Genomic DNA, 27951 nt, shown 5'->3' on the forward strand with positions numbered 1-27951 from the left:
TGTGATACTCTCTCTCTCTCTCTCTCTCTCTCTCTCTCTCTCTCTCTCTCTCTCTCTCTCTCTCTCTCTCTCTCTCTCTCTCTCTCTCTCGCTCTCGCTCTCGCTCTCGCTCTCGCTCTCGCTCTCGCTCTCGCTCTCGCTCTCGCTCTCGCTCTCGCTCTCGCTCTCGCTCTCGCTCTCGCTCTCGCTCTCTGTGTTGCCTTGCAATCACCGACACTATGGCAACAGAATTCTAAAAATTCCTCCCCTCAAACCATGTTCCCCCTGTTCCAAGGAAACTAAGTGCAAGAGGGTCAACCCCTAATGTGGGGTCATTATGCCTCCTATCTGGGCAAGCGGATTAGTAATAGTAGTCGTAGTGGTTGTAGTAATTGCAGTCGTAGTGTTTGATGTGTGCCTTGTGCCGCTGCAGCCAAAGTGTGGGTTTTGTTCTGGTACAATATTGTTGCCTCCACCACCAAAGGTGGATTGAGGTTATGTTTTCACCCATGTGTTTGTCTGTTTGTCTGTGAGCAGGATATCTCAAAATGTTGTGGATGGATTTGAACGAAATTTGGTAGACACGATGAGTGTGTGACAAGGATGAACTGATTAGGTTTTGGCGAAGATCTGGATCTAGATCCGTATACTACAATTTATTAAGTGATTCTTCACCATTGAGAGATGGGGCCAAAAACGATATGTAGCACAATGACTAAAAAAAAGTTGTGCATGGACAAGTTGTGTGTGTGTGACGAGGAACAATTGATGCCATTTTGGTGAAGATCCAGATCTGCATACGGATCCGAGAAGTTTTTGGGTGATTCCTCACTTTTGAGAGGTAGAGCCAAAAACGATGTATTGCATGAAATGATATTTGAAAAAGTTTTAGATGGATTATGACAAAACTTGGTGGGTGAGAGTTGTGTAGTTGACGATAACAAGCGGATTCGATTTTGGTTAAGGTCCTGATGCAGAGCCAGCCTATAATGGGATACAAAACATAAACTGTTCAGTTCAGCCTGGCGGAGGTAATGGGCTTCACCGAGTGCTGTTGTAGTTTTCTGTCTGTCTTTGTGTCTGGGATTTCATGCCATCTGTCTCAATATGAAGTATAACATGTTGCTGCCATTTTGCCACACTAATAGTTTTGGTGAATTAATTATGTTTGGTGGATTAATTTGTGACAACTTCAGTTTGATAACCGGCATGTTAGAACACGCACTGAATATGAACGATGTCAACTGCTCGGGTGTCGATTTGTGCAAATTATACACTTCTTGTTTCAAACTTCGGAGCTAGCCTCCAGTGTCGCCGTTAACCACTTGATAGTGTTTACTGGGTGGGTGCCTACCACACAACAATACATTTGCTAAACATGAAATGCATTGTGTTTATCTTGATGGGATGGAATGAGGAAAACCATAAATTTGTTTCAACTGCTTTATTGAAATTAATTTGAGCAATTTCAATCTTTAAACTACCAACTCAGCAGGTGGTGTAACCACATTGTCCAGGTGTTACTGCACATATTAGCCTGGTGTTGGCTTAGTGGTGAGGGTGGCTGGTTTGGGATCTTAGGGTCGGTCCTGAGTTTGAGCCCCGTTGGTCACTGAATTAACAACAGGTGGGGTTGATTAAGCCTGTCATCCTTCAGTGATTGGCAAAATGAGTATCAGTGTCCTGGTATAGGGGTACAGCATCAGTGGCAGAGTCGCACCCCAACAAAGTGATACCTACCTAACAGCCAAGCTGCCATACACAAGAATAAGAAGACTGTTCATATTATAAACTTTATATGTTTCAGGGCAACCCCACAACAACGTGGGAATAACTGACTGTTGGAAAAAAAAAAAGGAAGATTTTGTGTCGCAGTTGAACTGAATGTTAAATTATGATGATCCTAGGAAGGCTCTCATGTGTTAGCTGTCATACGAGCCTCGACAATGCATACAAAAAAAAAATATAGGCAGTGCCATTTTTCTGATCCTCTCAATCATTTTAGATGAATTCAAATTTTAACTACACTTTGAAAGTCTTGAGGCTGAGTTATTCTTTACAGTGTCCTGCTTCAAAGTCAGCTTAGAAGTGTCTGCGTTCTGATGTCCATGCTTTTTCTGTTACAGGTGAAAAGCAAGTATGAACTGGTGGTTGTTGCAAAGGATTGTGATGGTAAAATCAGTTTATGTAATGTTCTAATTACAACTGCTACAGCCACAATCGTAATTGGAGACAAGAATGACAACCCTCCCAGATTCACCAAAAATCAGGTCAGTCCCTATACTGTAGGAGAACATTTAAATGTATGGTGGATTCAGGGTTTGAATTTCATCACCTAATGTACTACACTGCAAGGCGAATGGCCAACCAGTTTTACTGACCTGACAAACTTTTTACGAGCTCACTCAAAGACTTGTGTAAGTAACGTACGTGTCATGCTTAACAACATGGCACCCTGAGGATAAACATCATACAAGCGTCACACCAGCAAGTGTGAACAATCATTTATTTGTTTTTGCCTCCGCAGCTAAAGGCACTGGAGGCATTCTGTTTTCAGCTTGTCTGTCTGGCTGTGCATCCGTCTGTGCGTGCTTGTTTCGCAGATTTCCGTTACCGTGATAGCTGTGATCTACTGAAGGGATTCCAACCAAACTTAGCAAAATTATGAACTGTATTGCAAAGATGAACTGATTCGATTTGGGGTTTCAAAAGGTCAAAGGTCAAAGGTCAGTGGCCATGTGACCTTTGATTGCAAATTTTTGTTACTACATTATCTTGTGAACCACAGACGGAATTACAACCGAATTCGGCACAAGTATTGACCGTGATACAAAGACTAACTGATTTCATATCGGGTTGAACAGGTCAAAGGGCATGTGGTCGTTGAAAATAATTTTGCCGATCGAAATTTGAATAAGAAACATCTGATGTTTTCTTTCTTCTACTTGTCTCTCTCTTCTTTCTCCATCTAATGTGACTTTTAATTAAGCCTCCCCCTATAAGATAGGGGGAGGCTTATTTATACCTGTTGTCGTGTTTGTTTCTCCAATTAGTGCCCTCAATTTTTGATGGTATCACAGAGTTTCTTAGACCTCTCGAAGTACTAAACCACCATTTAGTTTTGTTTTGTTTTTTTTTCCTGCCAATGTCCAAGCTCTATATCGTAGCCTGCTGGGACTTTTGGAATGGAATTTTTCATCGATAATGAGAATAAAAAGTATGTAGGGTTGACATTTTTGGGGACCCTGACCTAATTTTTAAGGTCATGACCTAATTATAGACTTTTTTTTTACATTTTTCGTCATAATTGGACAAAGGTTTGTCCGATCACAACGAAATTCCTCCCTCGAGATAGCCAAGAGCAAGTTGCATTTATGATTAACTTACATCATACTGCTCAGAGTGGTGGGCTTGGGATCCTAGCGTCCTGAGTTAAAATCCCGCTCAGCTGTTGAATTAATACCAGGTGGCGTTAACTCGGCCTGTCATCCTTCCAAAGTCGGCAAATTGAGTGCCAGCATGCTGGTATCCTGTGTCGGAGTGGCAACCCATCCAGGATTGTGCCCAATAGCCAAGGAGACTGCTTTGGCAGCATCAACGCTCTGCACAGAGTGTGGTCCCAATGGATGGATGGATGGATGGATCCTGCTCAGGGTTAAAGGTCAAGGTCAAATGGGGGTTTTAAAAAAAGAATGCATTTTTTTGTCTTCGCTCAAATTTTCCAATGTGGAATCTCAAAGACCACTTGGCCTTCCAAGATGTATTTGCATCATAATGGTGGATCTGCACTGAAGTTGTGCACCTGATATTTGATCGTGTCCTCGATCTATTTTTTCAGATTGTGACTTAATTAACAAAAAACACCTTTTTGATCATAACTTCAATAGTTTTCCTCCAATTTTCATGATGTTGAGTTTTATGGATACAAGATCACATTGTGACCCCCCCAAAAAAGGCACTCATTTGTTCATGGGGACCAGGAGAGGCTTACCCTTGGCAATTGCTTTGTGATCGCAGGTATCTCGTTTTTTTAATGTGACCTTTGAGATCAAACATAACAGTGGTTTGACATCTAACCAGGGTGGAGACATATGCCAAATTCTATTTTCTAGTTTGCTTGGAGAATAAATATGGGCTCAATGCATGACCCAGATGTGGACAATCTCTTTCTGCTTTCTCTCTTCTTTACACTTATAAAGAGAACGTGTGTGTGTGTGTGTGTGTGTGTGTGTGTGTGTGTGTGTGTGTGTGTGTGTGTGTGTGTGTGTGTGTGTGTGTGTGTGTGTGTGTGTGTGTGTGTGCAGTTTCAAGGCAGCATCAAGGAAACCATCTTGGGTCCTGTGAAGGCATCAGTGACCATTGAGGATCAAGATCAAAAGGGCAGCAATAATTGGAAAGCTGTTTATTCCATTATTAGTGGTGATGTGGAAAACCAGTTCTCAGTTGCTACCAATGACACCTCCAACAATCCCATCATCTCTACTATAAAGGTGCAGCAAAAGGGATGGTTAAATTCCTGATTAAGTTAATCGTAGATCTTTTATTCCTGCATCATGTGTTTTTAGAACTACTTCACTTCTCGAGACCTCCCCTCCCCCCCCCACCCCTACCCCCATACCCATTCCCCTCGCACCATCAGACCCCTGCAAAGTCCCCATATATTCCACTGAGCCTTACTAATAGTCATAGTTGTAAGACTTGGATCTACAATTCAAACCAAAAACCAACTTGAGTCGTTTTGCAACTTGATTTGAAATATTGCCACTGAAACTTTTAAAGTGGCTTCGCTATCCTTGAAATATCTTCATCATTTTCCAATTAAATACACTTTTTGGTTATGTTCTTCACTGTCTGAACTTATCTCTCAATCAAACCATTACTGCGTGAATACCTCAGCAATGTTGTCGTGTGTTTTACATTCCACCTAACACATTCCAGAAGTGGACCAAACATACTAAAACACTCAGGCATGACCTTGACTGCTGCACTGATGGTCCTCTCTTGCATTCTCTTCACAAATGGGTACTTGGTGTAATAACCCGTCACTATGAGGAAAATCGACCCATGCAACACACACTTATCACTTGCCACCTACTGTATGTCTATGGTACCGCTGGTATCTCATGAGCTATCATTGTCTCACACCTTTGGGCAGGTTGTTACATTGAAACCTTGCCCTGCCTGTGAAACACCACAATGACTTTATACAGTGCCTTCAGAAAATATTCACACCCCTTGACTTTTTACATTTTGTTGAGTTACAGCCTGAATTTAAAATGGATTAAATTGAGATTTTTTTTGTCACTAATCTACACATTAGTGTAGATTAGCCCCATAATATCAAAGTGGAAATATTTTTAAAGAAATTTTTACAAATCAATTAAAAATAAAAAGCTGAAATGGCTTGCGTCAATAAGTATTCAACCCCTTTGCAATGACACTCCAAATTGAGCTCAGATGGATCCAATTTCCTTTGATCATCCTTGAGATGTTTCTACAACTCGATTGGAGTCCACCTGTGGCCAATTCAATTGATTGGACATGATTTAGAAAGAAACACACCTTTATATATACAAGGTCCCACAGTTGACAGTCTCAGGGGGTTGAATATTTATGTAAATTAGACATTTCAGCTTTTCATTTTCAATATATTTGTAAAACTTTCTCACAACATGTTTTCACTTTTTCATGATGGGGTATTTTGTGTAGGTCAGTGACAAAAAGTTTAAATTTAATCCATTTTAAATTCGGGCTGTAACGCAACAAGATGTGACAAAAGTCAAGGGGTGTGAATACTTTCTGAAGGAACTGCAGCTGGGTCGAGAGTTAAACCCAGGCTAGCCGGCTGAGACGAATGCACGTACCTCCACACTCTGCTTCAATGACCATGCAAATTGTCTTTTCATCAAATGTTTGGTACATTGGAAGTCATGAACAACTAGATTGAATAATCCTTTCCATTGTATTTCTAGCACTGGCATCAATTTCTGTATTTTCACACATAGCAATCTGAAAATTTTCCCAAATTAGCTAGTCAACACTTTTAATGTTTTCTTGAGTGACAACAGTTGGATAAAAATAAGAAGGCTCAAGATTGTCACCAATTCGTGGCCATTCTTGAAGCGCAACTACGTGGAAAACCTGCATCACCATATTGAGCAAACAACAGCCTATCCCATGAATTTCATCCTGTTTGATGTTCTCCCCACAAGGAACGTATTGAAACACTTCTGTTCCACAGTATCCTTAATTAAGCTTGCTGTCTGGATTTTACTCAGTATAATGTTGTGACCGGTTTTCCTGTATATTTTGCCTATTACCATGGGCAATATCGTTGTGCAAAATTCCAGCAATGAACTGTTGTTACCTCTGCCCCAAAGCTGAAGGAGGTCATGTTTTCACCCCTTTATGTCTGTCTGTCTGTGTGCAGGATATCTCAAAAAGTGGTGAACGGATCCGGATGAAATTTTGTGTACATGTTCGGTGTGTGACAAGGACGAACTGATTAGATTTTGGTGAAGATCCAGATCCGAATACTAAAATTTTAAAGTGATTCTTCACCATTGAGAGATAGCGCCAAAAACGATATATAACACTGTATCTCAAAAAGTTGTGGACGGATTCAGATAAAACTTGGTGGACACGTTGTATGTGTGTGGCAAGGACGAATTGGTTCAATTTTGGTGAAGATCTTAATCCTAATCTGGATACAATAATTATTTTTTTTTTCAGTGATTCTTCACCATTGAGAGATTGGGCCAAACACGATATACAACATGATATTTCAAAAATATATTGGGCCAGATATGTTCTCGTGGATCAGACATTGCGTGGCGGAGGGATGCACTCTACCAAGTCCCCTTCTAGTTTCTACATTTCAGAATTTCCACCTTGAAACACCCCTCATACAGGGACAATTAACAAAAATCATCATAGTACATCCAATGTATTCAAACGTGTGATCCCAGCATCAAGAACCTTGTGCTCTTGATGTGACAGATTAAACATGACAGATTAAATATGAACCCCGGAATCATAATTCAATGTAATAATGAGCCATGTAGATCCTTCAGGCAGACGGGGCTCATTAGGCTTGGTAGGCAGCTCATCGAGGAGAAGGAAAATCAAGATCCACCACTGCCTTGCAGTTCAGGTTTTGTAAACCAAAGGCTAAGGGGTTTAATGGGGTAAAGACAACAATCCTTTTGAAAGGAGATGGCCTTTGTATTATTTAACCCTTGGGCCACCCTTGGGAGAGGGGGGGTTTGTCTCCCTTTCAGGGTTATGTGACACCATGGGAGCAGGTAGTGGATGACCATGCAGGCTGCTGGCACATATCAGTAATGCTTGCCTGGCCTCGAAGCAAGGCAGAGGATTCTCTTTTGGTGAAAGTGTTGTTTTAACGTACCAAATTTCGTTCAATTCTGTATTGATGCCGGGATAAGGGGACTATCCCCCCACCCCTGCTTTCCCTCAAGTCCCTGTATCAAATACATACATGTCCAGAATACCCCCCCTTTCCCTCCCCACTACCTCCCTCTCTCCCCCATCTTCCTCGCTCCTTCCCCCCTCCCGGTGTGTATAGCAATGGGTGGTGAGGCCTCATTCCCCCATCCCTTATTCACTCCCCCAGGCAAAAATAACATTCCTTTCCTGGAGTAATTCTCTGCAGACTACTGTACTTTATGAGAGTAAAGCTCTCATATCTAAAGGTGTAACTCACATTTTTGCGTGGGCGCCATTTCAATATTCCCGTTGGTGAAGCGACGGGGTTTATTTGCTCCTCTATAATAATAATAAATGTGTGTGTGTGTGTGTGTGTGTGTGTGTGTGTGTGTGTGTGTGTGTGTGTGTCTCTCTGTCTGTCTCCTCAATAACTCCAAAACCATGAAACCTAGTGGCCACAAACTTTGCATGTACACTAAGGGAACTCCAAGGTGGTGCATGAATGAAAATTGGGTTTTTGGGTTAATTTAAACACCCCTTTTGAAGATAATTTTGGGGGTGCTCATTACGAAAAATCAAAATACAGTAAGCCTTACCAAGATAGTGGCATACCATCTTGGTCAGCCCTCTGTCGGCTCACAAGAGTCTGAGGCCGCCATTTTTTTGGCCTGGTCAATAATGCCTTGGCTTGGGACAGGCCGCAACGATTTCTTAACGATAAAGTTTTTTTTCACTTTCCTCACTTATATCATCGAATGCCTGATCAACATACCCATACAAATCGCTGGATGCATTGCATTGCATTGTTTATAAATACCTGGTGACACCAGCGTTTGTGGTTTTATTTAATTTCTGCACATGCCATAAGCTCTTATCATACCGCACATGCCATCTTGAATCTCTTAATCTCAGCCGAATTTCAAAATTTAACTTTGTTATTGACTTCAGCAGTACTTTCAACTGCTAAAAAAGTGTTCATTCGTCCAATATGGACATTGCTTGGGCATTTCCGTGTGCATGGGTTTATATGACCGATCAGCAATCGGTAATCGCTTGCCAATCCAGCCTTTCCTGTGTTACCCTCCGCTCATGCTGCTTACCCTCCCCTCTTTCTGCTTACCCTCCCCTCTTTCTGCTTACCCTCCCCTCTTGCCACCATTCCGTTCCGCTCCCCTCTCGCCGGCTTTCCCTTCCGCTCCCCTCTCGCCGGCTTTCCCTTCTTCTCCCCTCTCACCGCCTTTCCCTCCCCTCCCCTCTCACTGCCTTTCCCTTCCGCTCCCCTCTCGCCACCTTTCCCTTCCCCTCCCCTCTCACTGCCTTTTCCTTCCTCTCCCCTCTCGCCACCTTTCCCTTCCCCTCCCCTCTTCCTGCCTTTCCCTTCCCCTCCCCTCTCGCTGCCTTTCTCTTCCCCTCCCCTCTTCCTGCCTTTCCCTTCCCCTCCCCTCTCGCTGCCTTTCCCTTCTCCTCCCCTCATGCTATCTTCCTCCCAAACCCCCTCCACCATCAAGCAACTCTCCGAAGGTCGAGGAGAGGAAGGGGTGTCAAAGAATGTGTGAATTGGACAAATGAAAGCTGGTTTTGCTTTTTTAACAGTCAGAACTGCTGTTCAGATCAATTCTGCAATTCGTCTCAGGTTAAGAGATTCCAGAGCTTATCATACGTGTGAAAATTAAATAAAGGCATGAACACTGGAGTGGCTTTTTCGATGATTGAAGGAAAACACCCTTCCTTCCTTTCCCCTGCCCTCACTCTGACCTCCTCCTAGAGTCCCTTTATAGAGAGAGTAGCGACATAGAGGGTCCGGAAAAATCTAGTCACGTGATCGCGTGGAGCCATTTTGATTCCATCTCGGACAGGATCAGACGCATATCGGTCAGCGTTTTAACGTTCCCGCTTTACGCAGCGTTCTCATTCGTGTTTTACATTGATTTTATGACAAAATGACAGGTTGTTGCGCCTTTGGGTGCACAAATGGAACTGAGAAGGGATTCAAGATGTATAGATTTCCATCAGATGCTAAAAGACGGAAAATCTGGGAGGACAGAGTCAGTCGTGTTGGATGGAAAGAAACTTCTTCGTCAGTTCTCTGCCAGGTCAGTGTGATGGTGGTAATGGTCCCATATGCATATATTTGTGTGCAGCGAGTGAGACTGGCCTTTGCTTTGGCTTTCCAGGCTCGATATCCATTGCTCGTGGATTAATTAGCACTTGAAGGGGAAGGCATCTTTATTTAAAATTAAGTTTGAGTTTGAGTCTTCGAGCTAGATCAATTAATATAGGGTCTAGACTCCAGATCATGTCTCCAAAGTCAGACTCAGACTCAAAGTCAAAGTCAAACTAAAGTCAAAACAAAGACGAATGAACGGAGAACGGATCCGGGCTAACTCGGCCCACAGACTAACACGGCCCACTCTTCAAAGGCAGAGTTAGGGTCAACACTAACCCTAATTCTGACCCGAACCATAACCAACCGTAAACCTGACCCTAAACCTAAATGTATCCCTAAACCCTAACCCTAGCTTTTAAGAATATGTTATACCAAAGATTTAAAATCTATTGGTGTGGGTGTAGACTGCCAGATCTCAGGATACTAAACTGGTCGACACCCCATAGAAGCATAGAACGGAGCCCATCTAACTTCTGAGTGTAGCATGGTCGGGACTGGCTTTTATCTTCGGGGGGGGGGGCATGAGGGGGGGCATGCATTGAATGTATGTATTTGTGTCTGTTGATTTGAATGTGTGAGGACATTAACTTGTGTTTGTGTGTGTGACTTTCAATTTATAATGTGTGTGTGTGTGTGTGTGTGTGTGTGTGTGTGTGTGTGTGTGTGTGTGTGTGTGTGTGTGTGTGTGTGTGTGTGTGTGTGTGTGTGTGTGTGTGTGTGTGTGTGTGTGTGTGTGTGTGTGTGTGTGTGTGTGATTGTAAATATGTAATTTGTATATGTGTGAGTGAGTGAGTGAGTGAGAGAGAGAGAGCCGGGTGGGGTGGGCTAATCTATTTTTGGTGGGATGAATATATGATCGGCAATATGCAGCAAAGTTTAGATTAATAATATAAATATGAAAATTAAACAAACACAAATATATACCCACACACGATAAACAAGGTCAAACAACTGCTGAAATACAAAGATAACTCTTAACGTTGTATTGTACATGTATAAACAGGGAGGTGAGAGTTCGAGTCTCGCTCTCTCCTCCCTGAAATTAAAATGAGGCTGAAATAAGCAGCACGTGTACTTGTCTAGTTCATTCCTTCTTTATCATGGTTCTCAATGTCTGTGACTGTTAAATCACAAACAGCTCTGTGAATTTCTTCTTTATCATATGGCTCTTAGTTGTCATAAGTCTTCTATTTTGTCATCTTCACATAATTTGTTCATTACCAACATGGAAAAGACCATTCCCATCTCTCATACATGGAGAACATAATGGAATACACGGTTCAATGCACTAGCGCCACACGGCGGCTCTGCACGTTCACCGCGCTGAATGGACTCAAAATGGCGTCAAATCGTTAGTTGTCGCTACTCTCTCTATAAAGGGACTCTACCTCCTCCCAAAGGCCCTCCACCCCTCGCGGACGTCTCTGGGAAGTGTCCGGGCATTGTTCAGTATGACCCATTTAAACATGCTGTTTTAACGTACCCAATTTTGTTCAATAATGTACCAATGCCAGCATAAGAAGACCATCCAAACCCCCCCCCCCGCCACTTTCCCTCAAGTCCCCCTCTCAAATACATGTCTAGAACACCCCTTTCCCCAATCCTCGCTCCCCCTTTACTGGAATGTATCGCAACTGGTGGTGAGGCCTTGCTCTCCCCTCCCTTACTCTCAACCCTCCCCTTACTCAATCCCCCACCTCTCCTCGTTTGGCCTCCCCCTCCCCCCCCCCATCTTAATATCCCCATCAGCGAAGTGATGGGCCATATTTCATAGTATGCGATGAAGTTTTTAAAAAACAAAAAACGTTTTGCAGAGCTGGCCTTGGATGACACACTGCCAAACAAATTGTTGCAGGAGGTTGAAGACATTTTAACAGAAGAGGCCAAAAACAACATCCCGAAAGCATGCAGACAGAAGAAAGATGAAAACCAAAGGTGCACCAAAGGAGGACATTAAGCAGCTAAATGCTGACTTCCAATGAGAAGTTAGGAAAGGCAAAGGTAAATATTTCAGTCATGTCTAGAGATAGAAAGTGACAACAGAGCGGGAAAACGAGATATTTTTAAACAGATTAGAGATCACAGGAAGGTTTAGGTCTGTGATTGGGGTCCTTAAGAGTAGAACAGCAAAAGATCTGACAAAGGAAACACCGGTAAATGAAAGATGGAAGGACTATCCTGAAACTCATAAACGAGATAGCATTCTGATGGCAACCTTCGAATAAACTATATGAGCAAGAACCAGTAATGATAGAATGTGAGGTACGGAGAACCCTGAAAGAGCTGACAAATGGAAAAGCACCGGATGCCGATGAAATTCCAATCAAATTCTTTGAGGTAGTTGGGGAGGAGGCAATCAAAATTTTAACAACTGTCTGTACACAGATCTGGAGCAGGATTGAATGGCCTTAAAGGTGGAAGCAGTCAATCTACAAGCCATTGCTCAAGAAAGGGGATGCAAGAGAATGTTCAAATAACCGAACCATTGCCTTGATTTCACATGTGAGCAAGATATTCAACACAGAATAGAAGATTTCATTGAGCAAGAAATGCCCATTGAGTAAGCAAGTTTCAGAAGAGGAAGAGGAACTAGAGATCAAATTACAAATCTGAGATGGATCATGGTAAAAGCAAGAGAATATCAAAGGAAGGTGTATCTCTGTTTTATAGATTATAGCAAAGCCTTTGGTTGTGTTGATCATGAATTGATGTGCGTTAGGCTGAGAGAAATGGGGATGTTGGAGCACCTGATATATATTTTTTAATGGAAATCATCCCAAACAAGGCACAAAGCCACTCCAGCTAAGGGGCTAAGAAAGAAAAAGAACAAGAGGAAAAACTGGCAAAACCTTCACCTTGTCCTGAAACGAGGAAACCTCTTCACAGGACCACTGTGCAGGAGGGAGTAACTTGGCCAGGTGGAAAAATACATTTTCCTACCTTCATTGGGTTTTTTTTAGGAGACACCATTTCTGCACTGGATGGCTGTTGGCACTCTCGGGAGCTCATCTGCCCTGTGTCAGGTGTTGTTTTTCGTCCTGGCAGGGTGTCACAGTCGCCCTCACCATTAGTAAAGCCAATCAGGGGTGTCGGTTTAGTCGCCGACAACTCGACCATGCGGCAGGTAGCACTAGGTTACATGTTACCAGTGGCAGTCCCAAAATGTCTCAAAAGAAGTGTGTACACCAAACAAGAAGCTACAATTAGAAGAGAGTAAGCGAGTATGGAGAGACAGAATGCTTTGTAATTGGAAAAGAGGTTAGACAGGGATACATCCTCTCTTATTGTTCAATCTGTATAGTGAGTACATCATGAAGAAATCAAACTTGGATGACATAGAGGCTGGAGTTAGGACTGGAGCAAGACATATCAACAACCAAAGGTATGCTAACGATACCACTCTGTTGGTTGAAAGAGGAATTGACAAAACTGCTGCAGACAATGAAGAAGGAAAATTAAAAAGCTGGTCTTTATTTAAACCTAAGATCAACGTGTTCAGTTTTGGAGATGATCATATGAAAATAGTGGAAAGTTTCATCTTCCTGGGTTCTAGGATTGAAGTGATTGGAGAATGTAGATGATAAATTCATAGACTGTTAGTGTTGGGGAGAGCAGCAATGGCTGGATTGACAATGATCTGACAATACAAAACAAGTGCAGGCTGGTGAATGTCCGGCATTTCCATTTGCAATGTATGGATGCGAGTCACAGACAATAAAAGAAAGGAAGAAGATTGACAGTTTTGAAATGTCGGATCGGAGACCAATGCTTAAAGTTCCATGGACTACAAGAAGAACAAACAAATCACTGGTTGATGAAATTATACCACCATGCACATTAAAAGCGCTGATGCTAAAACAGAACTGTCGTACTTTTGACTTGGAGACATCACGCATGCAGGAAACAAAAGTCTAGAGAAATCAACCATGCTGAGTATGGCTGAGGGAAGAAGAGGAACAGGCAGATCTTGTATGTGCTGCATGGATGGGGTAAAGGCTACAATCAAGCCGGAGCTTCGGGAAGCAGTGCAGGATAGGGATGTTTGCAGAAATCTGATCATGAATGTCTCTACACAACTTCATGGGACTACATAAACTATCCTCAAAAATATAGTTCGGCAACAAAAGACAACTTCGACAAGTTGTGAAAAAAAAAATGTATTTAAACATTTCAAACTTCACCTTGCCTTTCAAATATTACTCCCAACTCATTCTTACACTGCAAGTGAACAATGAACAATGTCGGTGCAGTAGTGTTAAGGATATAATATTTTTGCAACTTTGTGATTCCATCCAAAACTAGAAGGGCACTCGGTAGAGTGCATACCTCCACTACGTAATGCCTGATCCACGAGAACATATTGGACCCAATACATTTTTGAGATATCGTGTTACTGTATATATCGTTTTTGGCCCTATCTCTCAATCGTGAAGAATCACTTTTAAAATTAAATAATTATCGTATCCAGATCCGGATTCAGATCTTCACCAAAATCGAAGCAATTCGTCATTGCTACACACCCAACGGGTCCACCAAGTTTCATCCGAATCCGTTCACAACTTTTTGAGATATCCTGTACACAAAGAAACAGACAAACAATCAAACAGACAGAAAGGGGTGAAAACATAACCTCCTTCACCTTTGTTGGCAGAAGTAATAAATGTCTTGACTCTTGAGACTTTTTGGATTTGTATCTCAGGTTGTTTTGTTTCCACCATCATGCTTTTGCTCAAGTTTTGATTTTGTCTCGTCATAAAGTGTGGTACGAGAAAGGAAAAAGGTTTGCTTTTTGCACAATGTTTCATTCAAATGGTCAAATATGTCTTTACAACTTGTAAGGAATTTGCAATGCATTATGTCAGAGCAAAAAGATAAGACTTAAACTTTTCTCATCCGCAGCCACTGGACTATGAGAAATCTAAAGAGCACACGATTGTATTGAAAGTGGAAAATGTAGAACCACTGGAAGGAGTCGCTCTTGGGCCGGACGCAACTGCTTTTCTCACGATCACGGTGCTGAATGTGATGGAGCCACCTGAGTTTACTCCAAGCAGACAAAGATACAGAATACAAGAGGAAAACAAACCCAACAAAATAATCGGAACTGTTCTTGCTAAAGACCCAGACCAACCACCAAAGGCTGTCCGGTATGAAGTTAGAATTATACATTGGAAGGGCTTCAAATTTTCATTCCTCCTTCAAGGAGGTCGATCAAAGTCATTACAATTTCATTTTACAGTTGTTTGAACCTGCTAATGATTGATATATGCCTACATATGGATGCCTATCATTTATTATCCCTGAGCTTAAAAATAAAACATGGGGATATTGTAATTGGCTCAGTCTATCTTTATGCTATTTTTCAACTTTAATTTAGGTGGGAAGCGTGGAGATTTGCGATGGCATGCCACCAATTTTGCTCTAGTTATTGCCTCCACCACTGAAGGTTGATGGAGGTTATGTTTTCACCACCGTCTGTTTGCTTGTCTGTCTGTGAGCAGGATGTCTCAAAGATATATGGACGGATTCAGATAAAATTTGGTGGACAGTTTGAGTGTGTGACAAGGACGAATTGATTAGATTTGGTTAATATCTGTATCTGGATACTAGAATTTCTTAAATGATTCTTCACCATTGAGCGATTGGGCCAATAACGATGTGTCTGGCCCGATATCTCAAAAGGTTATGGATAGATTCCGATGAAACTTGGTGGACAACTTTGATATGCGATGAGGAAGAACCGATTCAATTATGGTGAAGATTCATTTCTGCATACAATAATTTTTCAATTTTTTTAAGTACTTTTTTCACCATTGAGAGATGGGGCCAAAAACGATATATAGCACGATATTGTTGCGGTTCTCGGAACCGCACGCTTCCAACAGATAGTGCTCGTAAGACAGTTATTCAATTAATATACATGTAGATAGTCCCTTCCCTTTTTTTCTAGCGGGACAACAGAGTGCGTTGGGATGATCTCATGGCAAGGTTTGCTTACATCATTTTTTCTTCATTTCGTCCCTAACTCTTCTTTTCTGATTATTCCTGAGGTAAATCTAAGCCACGTGCGCCCTTCGCTGTGAGATGGGCCCTCACAGAGGCCAGCGCGTGCGGTGCCGCTGCGAGGAAATGATGACGCGCGAGCATTAACGGCGCAGAGCTCTCGTCCCCAAGCGAGCCCTCAACCCAACGTGTGCACCGAGTCATACAGTGCACTAGGCAGTACGGGATTATCGACTCGAGCTTCTGATGATCTGGGGAAGATTGCCGGTTGCATTGAAAAGGAATACGAATGAATATCTCTTAAGAGGTTACACGAATGGTGTTTTTCACAACACAGGAAACACAGCCAGCACGACGCCCACGCTGCACGAAATACGTACGGAGGCCGATAAAGGCGACTCCACGCCACGTTGGGCGGGATGCGAGTGTGCGAAGTAAAAGCGGCGCGTTCCTTTTCAACCAAATATCTGATACATATTGGTGTTCACCCTGCGCACATGCTAACAGAGTCGTGTGGATGTGAGTGCTGGCCACGTGCGTAATGGCCGAACCGCGCGCACTGTATGGAATGTGCTCGAAAGCAGACACGTACGCCGCTCGCGACTTTGTTATCGTACAAAGCAGGGCACAAATGCACCGCTCGTGACTTTGTATCGTATTTCTTCAATATCTGACACATATCGGTGTTCACCTCGTGCACACGCAAGCAGAACCGGGCGAACGCGAGAACTGACCACGTGGACCATGGTGGATCCGCGCGTACTGTGCAAAACATGCATGGATTTATCCATAACAATGTACAGTACCTTCGGCCCTCTCTGGCAGTGGCGGATTCCCCACGGATGGTGAACGTCTTCTCGTCTCTACGACCAGCTAAGCTGCAATCGAGCAGGGGAATGTTGGACAGTGCCAGCCACGTTGGCGAGCGCGGAGCGGGCGCATTGATCGGCGCTGGTCGGACGCCCGAGCGGGCATGCGGGACCCTCGGCCGGTCACCAGAGCATGGCCGGGGATTTTTGCAGGATGATTCGTGCGCCAATTTCGGTGTGGGCGATTCGTGTCATGTCGTGGGGTCGGAGCGGAATATTTTCGCTGTCTGAGATGACCTTGCCGGAAATGAAGTGGTGCGGTTTCCGGCCAAAGGTAGCGGGCCGCGTGAGGGGTCGGGGCCAATCGGAGCACCCGATTCAGGTGATGACGCTTCCTTTCGGGGTGGCCCCCCCCGCCCCGCGCTGCAGGTCCTATAAAGGTCGGAGCGGTCCCTCCGCCTTGCTCTCTCACCTCACTCTCGTCTCTGCCCGACATCGCCACGACCCTCCTCCTGCTGTCTGGACTCTGTCTCCTCATCTCCGCCCACACGACGTTGACCCCACCCGCCTACCTGGTCCTGCCTATTATTCCATCCACACACTCTAGACTCTCTCCCTTCTCCACTCAAGCCCCTCCTTCATAAACATGGTCTCCACACGCGCTGCTGAAGCCACAATACGATGCACCAGCTGTCGGGTACCGCACCATGGAGCATCCCACCTCCCCACCCCCGAAACGTATTGGTGGTGCGTTGTGCAATCAAGTACAAAGGTACCGAGATCATAGCCTCAACTCCTCTCCCTTCCTGTTTCAATACTCCCTCTTCATTGGGTTGTGTGTGTGTGTGTGTGTGTGTGTGTGTGTGTGTGTGTGTGTGTGTGTGTGTGTGTGTGTGTGTGTGTGTGTGTGTGTGTGTGTGTGTGTGTGTGTGTGTGTGTGTGTGTGTGTGTGTGTGTGTGTGTGTGTCCTGGCGCCTGTTTGCTGAAGTAAAACTGCAGAAGATCGTCATTGTTATCATTATTATTGTTATTATTTTCACGTTAAGTCTGCTCTATGTCCACTTTTGTAAGTTGCTTGTTTATTTGCTGCATCACACCTCTCTCCCCTATCTCTGCACAACACACCCCAATAATTCTTGATCCTGCCACGTACCATTCCTCACCCATTGTTAATAAATTATTATTAGAAATGTTCCCAGCTCATTTTTGTCGTTTCTTTCATCGATCCAGCATAGTCCAAATCCTGGCTTAGCCAGGACTTTATTCCCAACGATCCGTTCATATTAGCCGGTACGTCCTTGGCAGTGTCGCTCGGCTGCATCCGATCCGGTAAAGTGAGCCGATCCGGGAGAGTGATCCGGTTTGGACAAGGCGTACCGAGGGCGTGTTCCCCGGTAATTAAATCACATGATTAATTAGGTAACCTGATTAACCCATAGACAGGAGGACCCTAGGTCACACTGTTGAGTTATTGGCATCCACTGTCGGTTAAGTGACCCACCGCATCACGGAATTATCCATGTGCGACGGCCTACAATTCCGGGGAGTCTGGTGGGAGCTTCCCCCCCCCCCTTCGTGGTCTTCTCACCCGACCCCCGGCCCGCAACAATTTCTTTTTTAAGTTATGGACGATTTATCACTGTTCAGCCTGGTGGAGGTATGCGCTCTCCTGAATGTCGTTCTCGTTATGATTGTAAACATGACAATCTTTTACTGCTTCATGGATTTGAATTTTTTTTTTTTTTGCTTGAAGATTGGTTGTATAAAGTTGAATTGTGAATTTTTTTTTCCTCCCTTGTTGAAACCATGCCAAGAAGCGACCATGACTTTAACATCAGTTTCATTACTTTAAAATTTGATCACAATACTGTGAATGGTTAATGCACGTGGTCCACACTTAACGTCATAGCTGCGTTCTCGAACAATGCGACTTTTAGGCAAAACAATGTTGAGGGAATCACATTTTCCAAAAAGGACAGCAAAAGTGTTCTCCGCTCTATATATATATATATATACATATACAGTACTGTGCAAACATTTGGGTTTTTCCAATGAGATTCATACTTTTGGGTAAATTTAACAAATTTATCAGTCATAACAGTCATGTGTTTGTTAATGTAAATTAACAGCCTTGATCAATGCACATGAAACAAACTGTGAAAGTAAATAACAAGAACATTATCATTTTATTGTTTGTCAATACTTTGTTTGTCCGCCCTTTGCCTTCTTGAGTGCCATCACTCTTTTACCCATGCTTCCTTTATACAACTGAGGCACTTTAACAGGAATATTGTGTGAAATATCCCATAGTACATTCCATAGTTCTGTAAGGTTAGTTGGGTTCCTCTTGTTCATCTGTTTCCATATAATCCTATATGGCCTTGATGGGATTTTGGGTTGGCCATTATAATACTTGGAGCACACCAGCTGAAAGTAACATTGTTCTCCAAATATTGGTTTGCTGGATCAGAAGTGTGTTTTGGATCATGATCATTTGGAAAAAGAATCCTCTTCCGATGAAATGATTTCCACTCGGAGCTGCATAGTGCTGCAGCATTTGCTTTTACTTCTCTTTGGTTATTATCCCATTGATTTTAACAAGTTTTCCGATACCAAAAGCTGAGATACAACAACAAACAGTTACCGAGCTTCCCCTATGTTTAACAGTAGGCTGCATACATTGTGCCTTAATGTTCTCCAGGTCTTTGATGTACAAACTGGTGTCTTAGATTCATAAGCTCAAACTTCGATTCATCAGAACAAAGTCCCTGAATCGATTGTTCAGTCACCCAATCTTGGTATCGTCTTGCAAATTTCAGTCTTTTCTCCTTATTCTGTAGTCTTAGCAGTGGTTTCTTTGCTGCAACTCTGCCACATAAACCTGCTCCAATCCACCTTCTGCACACAGTGCTGGATGAGATGTTCATGTTTAGGACTGCTCTCATTTCATTTGTCAGCTGCTGACAGAGAGAGAGATAGAGATAGAGATAGAGATAGAGATAGAGATAGAGATAGAGAGAGAGAGAGAGAGAGAGAGAGAGAGAGAGAGAGAGAGAGAGATAGAGATAGAGATAGAGATAGAGAGAGAGAGAGAGAGAGAGAGAGAGAGAGAGAGAGAGAGAGAGAGAGAGAGAGAGAGAGAGAGAGAGAGAGAGAGAGAGAAAAAAAAAAAAAAAAAAAAACCTGTTGCACAAGCTGAGAAACTTCAAGTGCTTGCCTTGCCTTGCCTTGGGGAGGTTCTTCTGGGTATTCCTGACCTTTTCTTGTCTTGTACTGAGCCAGTTTATGTCAGGCTTTGCAAAGTGCACCTCACACCATTGCAGGAGATCTTCCGCTTTTCTGCTTTTTTCTTTACAGTGTGTCCTTCGTCTCCAGAGTTTGTTACCATCTCCACTATCTATATATTTCTTCGTTTCCATTTTTAAAAATTAAAATATAAAATGTACACACCATATTTTTAAGGTGTGGTTGAGGGCTGTCATCATTATAGTGGATTTATTCACTTGTGAGATCATTTGCACCACAGTCTTGCATTTTTTATATTGATGGAAAAAGATTCTTATGAAATCAAAATTAATTTGTCATTAATCATCCCTCTGTCATTTGTCATCCCTCATCGAGTTTATATCGGATGCACCAGATTTTTGTCAATTCACAGATTTCTATTTTGGTGTCTCAAAAATGGTCTGTTTTGGATTATTATTTTTTAAAATATTGTTATGATAATGGCAACTGAGGTTGTTTAGAGGTCAATTCCCAAAGAATGATGAACTCCAAAACATTTTTGGTATTTTGTCATTCTTTAAAAAATTCACCTGTTCTGGTTTTTTCTTCTTCTTTCTTGACACATGTATAAAACTATTCCTTGGTTTTCTCTTTGCTTCAATTGCCCTGATAACTACATCGCTCCCATATCAATTTGGCGGTATCTGTCCGGCACTGTAGGTTTCAAGTTGTGGATGACCCAGCTGATTGGGTGTCCATTGACCCTAATACGGGCGTACTCACTGCCAAGAAAAGTATGGATCGGGAGTCGAGGTTTGTGAAAAACAACACATACACCATCAAGGTGTCTGCTACCAAACAGGGTAAGTTACTGATAATAATTTCTGGATGCATCATGTTTAATCATAATGCAAACAAAAAAACCTTTTTGGATATATTCACATTTCAAATATAAATAATCACTCCTATTCTTTCCCCATAATTAATCTATTATTCCATGCAATACTTTGAATGAGCTTCCCCTTCCATCCCCTCCCAACCCCTCCACACGCAATTCATAATAAAGTAGAACAGTACTGATAACATCATTTTATTTTGGTGTGTAATGTTTGTGTAGGATCTCCGCCAATGACAAGCACGATTATGGTGGATATCTTCCTTGAAGATATCAACGACCATTCACCGGATATACAATATAACAAGAACAAGTTCTGCCTTGGCTCTGAAAAGCCTGTGATAATCAATGCTGTAGACAAAGATACACCGCCAAACACTGGACCTTATACCTTCAGCATGGAGCCTCGCTTTTCAAAACACTGGAAATTGCGGAGCATAGGTATGGAAACCTCCTATATATCTCAATTGTACATGATCTTCTCGCACACAAATCTTATCATACCTTAATTCTAAAACATTTTTTCTTGAGACCTCTTCAACCTTCTGAAGGTCCTCTAATTCCTTGGAATGTACTTCTTATTTCACCAACATTTTTGGATACATATCACAACAGGCATGGTGAAATTCATAAATATACACATATTACATGCTATCTTGTAGTCTCCAATAAGCTGCACACCATCTGCAGAGGAGAATAAGTAGATATCGGTCTCCAGAATAGATATACTGTCGGATCACACTATTCGTGGGGGATACGTTTGTAAAAAATGCCGCGAATGTCGGGGTCTGTGAATGTCGGGACACTTTTTTTGTTTTTTTAACATGGTCTCGGCTTGGGTAATAGCGATTGCACAGAACAACTCAGGAAACAACATAACAAAGAGAATAGCAGGAGAAAGGGGAAATAACAGCAGCAGGGCGGAGGGAGAAAGTAGTTGGAGATGGACAATCAAGGGATGCAGGTAACGATGAGGGATGAACACAAAGGGTGGACAATATGGATACAGAAGTAAAATTGTGTTTGATCAGTTTGTGATTTTGTCAAGGTCTGAGGAGAGGGAAGAGGCTGCTGCCTGTCTGTCAGAAGGATGAGAGATGTCACTGCAGAGAGTGAAGTCATCAGCAAAGAGATAAAGAAGATTTTCCAGAGAGTCAGTGAGATTATCGATGAAGATTAGGGATAATATGGGCACACTGCCTTGGGGTACTCCAGCCTTGACAGGGAGAGGGGATGATAGGATTCTGTTGAGAGCCACACTTTGTCTAAGAGAGGGGAGGAGGTCAGGAATTCAAGTGTGATGTTGGCCTTGGATTCCATAGGCAGACAATTTGGAGAGCAAGGCAGAATGCCAGACTGCATCAAAAGCTCGAGATATGTCCAGAAAGACAGCCCTGATCTCATGTCTGATATTTAGGGCCTCCACCATTGTTGGGAGAGTAGAAGCAGCATGTCCAAGACAGAGTGATCAGGTCGAAATCCAAATTGATGATCCGAGATGAGGCTGTTGGAGAAAAGGACTGATTTTATGTCAACTGTGAAGATGGATTCCATGACATTGCTCATGATTAGAAGTACAGTAAGCGAATTGGGCAGTAGTTAAGGGGATCCATTTTTGCACCGATTTTATTTAAGGCTGTGATGTTGGCTGATTTCCAATTCCCCAGGTCGTTATATTAGACCAGTCTTGACGTGTTAAAAAACCGTGAATACATGAAGCGTGAATGTAGAAGCAGGTCACTTTCTGGCACGTGAATACGCGGGGTCCACGAATAGCGAATCTGAGAATAGCAGGGTCCGACATATATGAAGCAGCAAAGCACAGATAGTGTCTCACAACAGCTGACATTGCACAACCTAAGAGCAAAAGTGGTCGTCTGCCACCCAATCCATTGTCTCTGCCCTGCTGTACACCAAACCAGAAGTGGAATGCGGTCAGGAATAAAAATAAAACCTAGAAATGGTTCTTCAGCATTCCACCTGGTGGACAGGTTGGGTGCGTGACAATGACAAATTGATTCGATTTTGGTGAAGATCCGGATCCTAACACAAAAATTAAATTTTTTTTATAAAATGGATCTTCTTCATTGACAGATCGGGCCAAAAACAATATATAGCATGACATATTTTTTGTATACAATGTCGAGGTTCATATGAGAGCTGCAGATCCTTGGACAGATGACATTTGAAAAAGTCGTGGATGAATTATGACAAAACTAGGTGGATGAGTGGGGTTGGTGACAAGAACAAGCCAATTAGATCTTGGTGTGTGACAAGGACGAATGGTCCGAATGCTGATCCAACCTATCAGTGGGATACAAAACGTAAACTATTCAGCCTAGTGGAGGTGTGCACTCTACCAAGTGCCATTCTAGTTTTCATTGAGTTTGAGTGAGGACTTGGGCAAAATGGTACAATAGGAAAGTGCAATGTTCTTTCTGAGGAATCAGCAGGAAAGATCAGTTGCAAATCCTTGGAGAGATAATTTCATACTTTTTATTGCGACCTCCCCATGAAGTGGGATGGTGGGGTGGTGGTGGTCGTATGGCAGCTTAGCTGCCGGGGTAGCTATCATTTATTTAAGTGCGACTGTGTCGCTGATGCAGTGCTCCTCTACTAGTACACACGCTGGAACTGGTACTCATTTTGCCGACCTTGGAAGGATGATGGACTGAGTCAACCCCCTGGTGTATTAATTCAGCAGCCGACGGGGGTTTAACTCAGGACCCTAGTATCCCAAGCCGCCACCCTAACCACTAAGCCAACACCAGGCTAGTGGGATGGTCATGTAGTGGGATAAACCATCCCTATTATACATGTGACATCTAAGCAATTAAGAGAGAAAGTGCAGATGAAAGGCCTGTCACCTGCACATTCTGAAGAATAATAAGAACACAATGAGAAATACGAACAATTTGCATTATAAACAAGAAACAGAGCAATCAGAGATTGCAGTCCCTTGCCAGGACTGCTTTTGTGTGGCGTTTGTGTACTGGTGTGTTACTTAAATAACCAGAGTTGGTGTCAAAGCCACCCAATGCTCGCCTGTTTATACATTTATCATTTTTAAAAGACTAGTCTAATAATTAAATTTTTTTATAAAGCATTGCAGTGAAGTCTGATCCAAATAATTTTAAAGCAATATATGTATTTGTATATTGTAATAAGTAACAACAGCGCAAGTGAGCACAATATACACCCAAACAAGAAGGTATATACAGAATTGTGCTACTACATGGAAAACAGCATCCTGGTTGCCATGGCAACCACTTTAGATGATGAACGTATGTCGTGACACACCGTCTCCACAGTCTGTACCTATGTACCAAATATAAAACGTGAAAGTTGAAAACTTTGGGAGTTAGAGTGCGGACAGGAACAGATGGAAAACAGCATCCTGGTTGCCATGGCAACCACTTTAGATGACGAACGTATGTCATGACACACCGTCTCCACAGTCTGTACATATGTACCAAATATGAAACGTGAAAGTTGAAAACTTTGGGAGTTAGAGTGCGGACAGGAATAGATGGAAAACAGCATCCTGGTTGCCATGGCAACCACTTTAGATGACGAACGTATGTCATGACACACCGTCTCCACAGTCTGTACATATGTACCAAATATGAAACGTGAAAGTTGAAAACTTTGGGAGTTAGAGTGCGGACAGGAACGGATGGAAAACAGCATCCTGGTTGCCATGGCAACCACTTTAGATGACGAACATATGTCGCGACACACCGTCTCCACAGTCTGTACCTATGTACCAAATATGAAACGTGAAAGTTGAAAACTTTAGGAGTTAGAGTGCGGACAGGAACGGATGACCGGACGGACGGACAGACAGACAGACAGACAGACGGACGACCCGTATCACATAATACGCCCCGATATATATATATATATATATATATATATATATATATATATATATATATATATATATATATATATATATATATATATATATATATATATATTGGGCTTATAAAAAATAGTGTGGTCGATAAAAACATGACAAAGGAAAAAATAACTTGCACCAAAAACTTTAACATTTTCACGCTGACGCTGATGCTCACGCTGACGCTCACGCCGGGGGTATCGCTATAGCTCTCTGTTCTTCGAACAGGCGAGTTAATAAGAGACGTAATTAGAACTGCCACTTATAACTCCTGGCGGTGATGACCGGGTACCATGACGTCCCACTATGATGCAACTCCGCTTTGAGCGGCCACCTGACCCTGCCCCATGACGTTTTTCATTATTATTTGTTATTTAATTAAATTCAGAATAGGATTAAAACGAATTCAATTCAAATGAAACGGAAGATAAAATCGGTACAGTCCTGCATTGGAGTCATCAGAAGGAATCCGAACAAGCAAAATGCAAAGATGAAGTTTTCAGGAGGAACCTGGATAGGATTCACATTTCAGCTGCTACTCCTCTACCCCCAAACTCATCCAGACCAGTTGACCAGACAAGACAAGTGAGCCTTATTCAAAATAAAAATGAACCCATATCAAAAATTTAAAATAATTCTGGCTGCCAGACCATGCATCCGATCAAGTTGAAATTTAAAACATGTATTCCCCATCACAACAAGATAATAATTGTGAAGTTTTTTACTTCAATTGATTAAGCAGTTCCAGAGAAAACATTATTTAATATTTATCTTCAATCCAATTTGGCTGCCAAACCATGTGACCTATCAATTATTCCTTACCAAAGTTGTACAAAGGCTTGGGGAACATTTGTGTGAAGTTTCCCCTCGATCTGTCCAGCCGTTCTGGAGAAGAAGATATTTTTATAGGTTTTTTGGGTAAATCCAATATGGCTGCCAAGCCATGTGACCAATGATGTCGTGTGTGTGTGTTAACCTTTTGTTCCTAATGGATAGGCAGTCATACGTGGAAAGTTTTGCATCGATCTGTTCAGCCACTTCAGAGAAGATTTTTGAAGGTTAAAAAAAAACAATATGGCTGCCGAATCACGTGACCGAAGATGTCATCAAATTTTTTTCTTGTGGATCATTTTATCCCTAGATGACCCTCAAAATTTTTCATACTGATCAGATGTGGCATTCTACAAATGCAATCATGATGTCCTAATGAAGGCACTGATGATGTCATCAAAAAAATTGCACTCATTCCCCATGAGGACACTTGCTGTGTGCCAAGTTTCACTTTTTTCCTTGATGCAGTTTCAGAGATACATAGGTCCAAAGTTTTTTCTGTTTTTGAAACATGGCTACCACATCACGTGACTTATGATGTCATAATTATGATTAAAACATTGTACAATAGTTGCACCTATGGTGAAAAATTCGTCTCAATCCAACCAGCGATTGTGGAGAAAAACAAGAAAGTTCTGTGCGGACAAACAAAAACAAACAAACAGATGGACAGACAAATAAATGGACTCAAAAGTAATGCCACCTCCTTCGGTGATGGTAAATATCATCACCATAAGGCAGGAGAGACACTGTAGGAGGGTGAATACAGCAAAAAGCAAGGGTAGGATTAGAGAATAGGTGCGATAGCACATCACAATGTGGAAACAGAGATAAGGTAAATATGACAGAGGGGAAACCTGGGTAAATGGGATTAAAGTATGGAAAAGGTAACTCAGCCTGGGAATCAGGCTATAATATGGTTCAAAGAAATAGAGAGCTAAAAAGTGTAACCTTAGACTAAAAGGCAGGGACAGGTGTTCTCATGCAAAAATAATATGAGACATAAGAAGATAAACTCCACGAACAAGCGAAGGTGATGGTCCCTGACAACCTAGAAATTGAATGGATAGAATCATGCCCAAAACGACCACCACAATCAATTTCCCAGTTGTTCTACGAGGCCGTTTATTCGTCTCCAGGGAATCAACATGCGGATCAACTTGTTGACCACTTACAGCAGACGATTCACCATATCACTACGACAATCACTGATGCTGGCATTGTCCTTTGAGTGCCTGCTTTGTTCCGATTACTTATTCATTAGCATCTTGTCTCATATGTCTTTCATAAACCATTTTATTGAAAAGAAAATGCTTTTCCATTTTCCTGTCCTCCTACACGAACACCACCGGTTTCGGCTATCTTAGGTGAACCTTGGGGGAATCCTCGTAATTGTGAACGCAGTAACATCTTAAACACCATTTTGTGATCCACGGAGGCATTTAAAAGAACTCCGGCTCAGAGCGACCATGTTGACGGATGCCTCTGATGTGACAATATCCAGTATATTCATTATATTGTCATGGGTGACGTGAGACAAGATGCTGAGTGGCGGCTGATTGCCAAATCAAAGTTGCGGAAGTTCGAAAACAGTTTGGCATACCTGCTGGAAGCATTTGAAACCATCGTTCATGAACATTTTGCCATGTCAAAGGTTTCTGCCAAATGGACATCTCGAATCCTCAGTGCCTTAGATCGCCACAAGAGAATACAGTTTAGTAGAGTTGCTGGAGCTCTTCAAAGCTGACTCAATGGAGTTTTTGTCATGTCTTTTTAATGGTGATGAAATATGGGTTCACCACTGTGATCCTGCGACTAAGACTTAACTAATGCAGTTGAACCACCAAACATCTCCACCCCCAAAGTACCAGACCCAGTACGGAGCCGATAACATTATGACGAGGACCTGGGATTCAAAATGGGTGCTGCTGATCGATTTACATGAAGCAACAAAACTAGGGCATCTATACATCCATTGGGACCATATTCAGTGCAGAGTGTTGGTGCTGCCTAAGCAGTCTCCTTGGCTATTGGGCACAATCCTGGACGGGTCGCCACTCCGACACAGGATACCAGCAAGCTGGCACTCGTATTGCTGACCTCAGAAGGATGGCAGGCAGAGTCATCCCCAACTGGTATTAATTCAACAACCAAGGGGGATTTGAACTCAGGATCCTAGGATTCAAAGCCCACCACCATAACCATTAAGTCAACACCCGGCATGAAACTTGAACTACTTGTCAATATCATGTTCACTTGCTGACTCGAATGTGTGAGGCCATCAGAAAAAAAACACCAGGGAATGTTGATGCATGGTGTTCCGGTGCTGCATGACAATATGCCAGTTCACAAGCCCGGAGCTGCATAAACCATCATTTGCCAGTGTGCATTCAAACTACTCAATCATCCACCCTTCAGTCCAAAGCTGGCCTTGAGTGAATATTATTTGTTCTGACATGTGAAGTCGAAGCTGTGGTAAACGGATAGAAGATTATTATTCCTTGAAGTGCACCATTGATGAGTGGTTAAAGGAGCTGGAGGAACACTTCTATTGTCAAGCCATTGATACGTAGTTTGTAAAACCAATGGAATATGTGCTTTGTGATGAAGGATGATTATATTGAGAAATAAAGTTGAAAACTTTTATTTTTTCTTCCTGAGATGCAAAACATTTTGAATGCCCCTCAGAAAATGA

The 27951-nt window shown here is 42.5% G+C and overlaps 1 protein-coding gene across 1 annotated transcript in view; it reads left to right on the forward strand.

The window, feature by feature from the left end:
- The window catches only part of LOC147020223 (cadherin-13-like), a 68747-nt gene that overhangs the window by 18835 nt on the left and 21961 nt on the right, over positions 1 to 27951 (forward strand). The window contains exons 6-10 of the mRNA XM_085895399.1: positions 2106 to 2249; positions 4284 to 4469; positions 14492 to 14739; positions 20350 to 20492; positions 20747 to 20965. Of these exons, the coding sequence (XP_085751525.1) occupies positions 2106 to 2249; positions 4284 to 4469; positions 14492 to 14739; positions 20350 to 20492; positions 20747 to 20965 (940 nt within the window). The remainder of the gene's footprint in view (positions 1 to 2105; positions 2250 to 4283; positions 4470 to 14491; positions 14740 to 20349; positions 20493 to 20746; positions 20966 to 27951) is intronic.

Source organism: Eptatretus burgeri, chromosome 9 (genome assembly GCF_056783735.1).
Source record: "Eptatretus burgeri isolate ZD-2024b chromosome 9, Ebu_testis_v1, whole genome shotgun sequence".
In the NCBI taxonomy this organism is placed as follows: domain Eukaryota; kingdom Metazoa; phylum Chordata; class Myxini; order Myxiniformes; family Myxinidae; genus Eptatretus; species Eptatretus burgeri.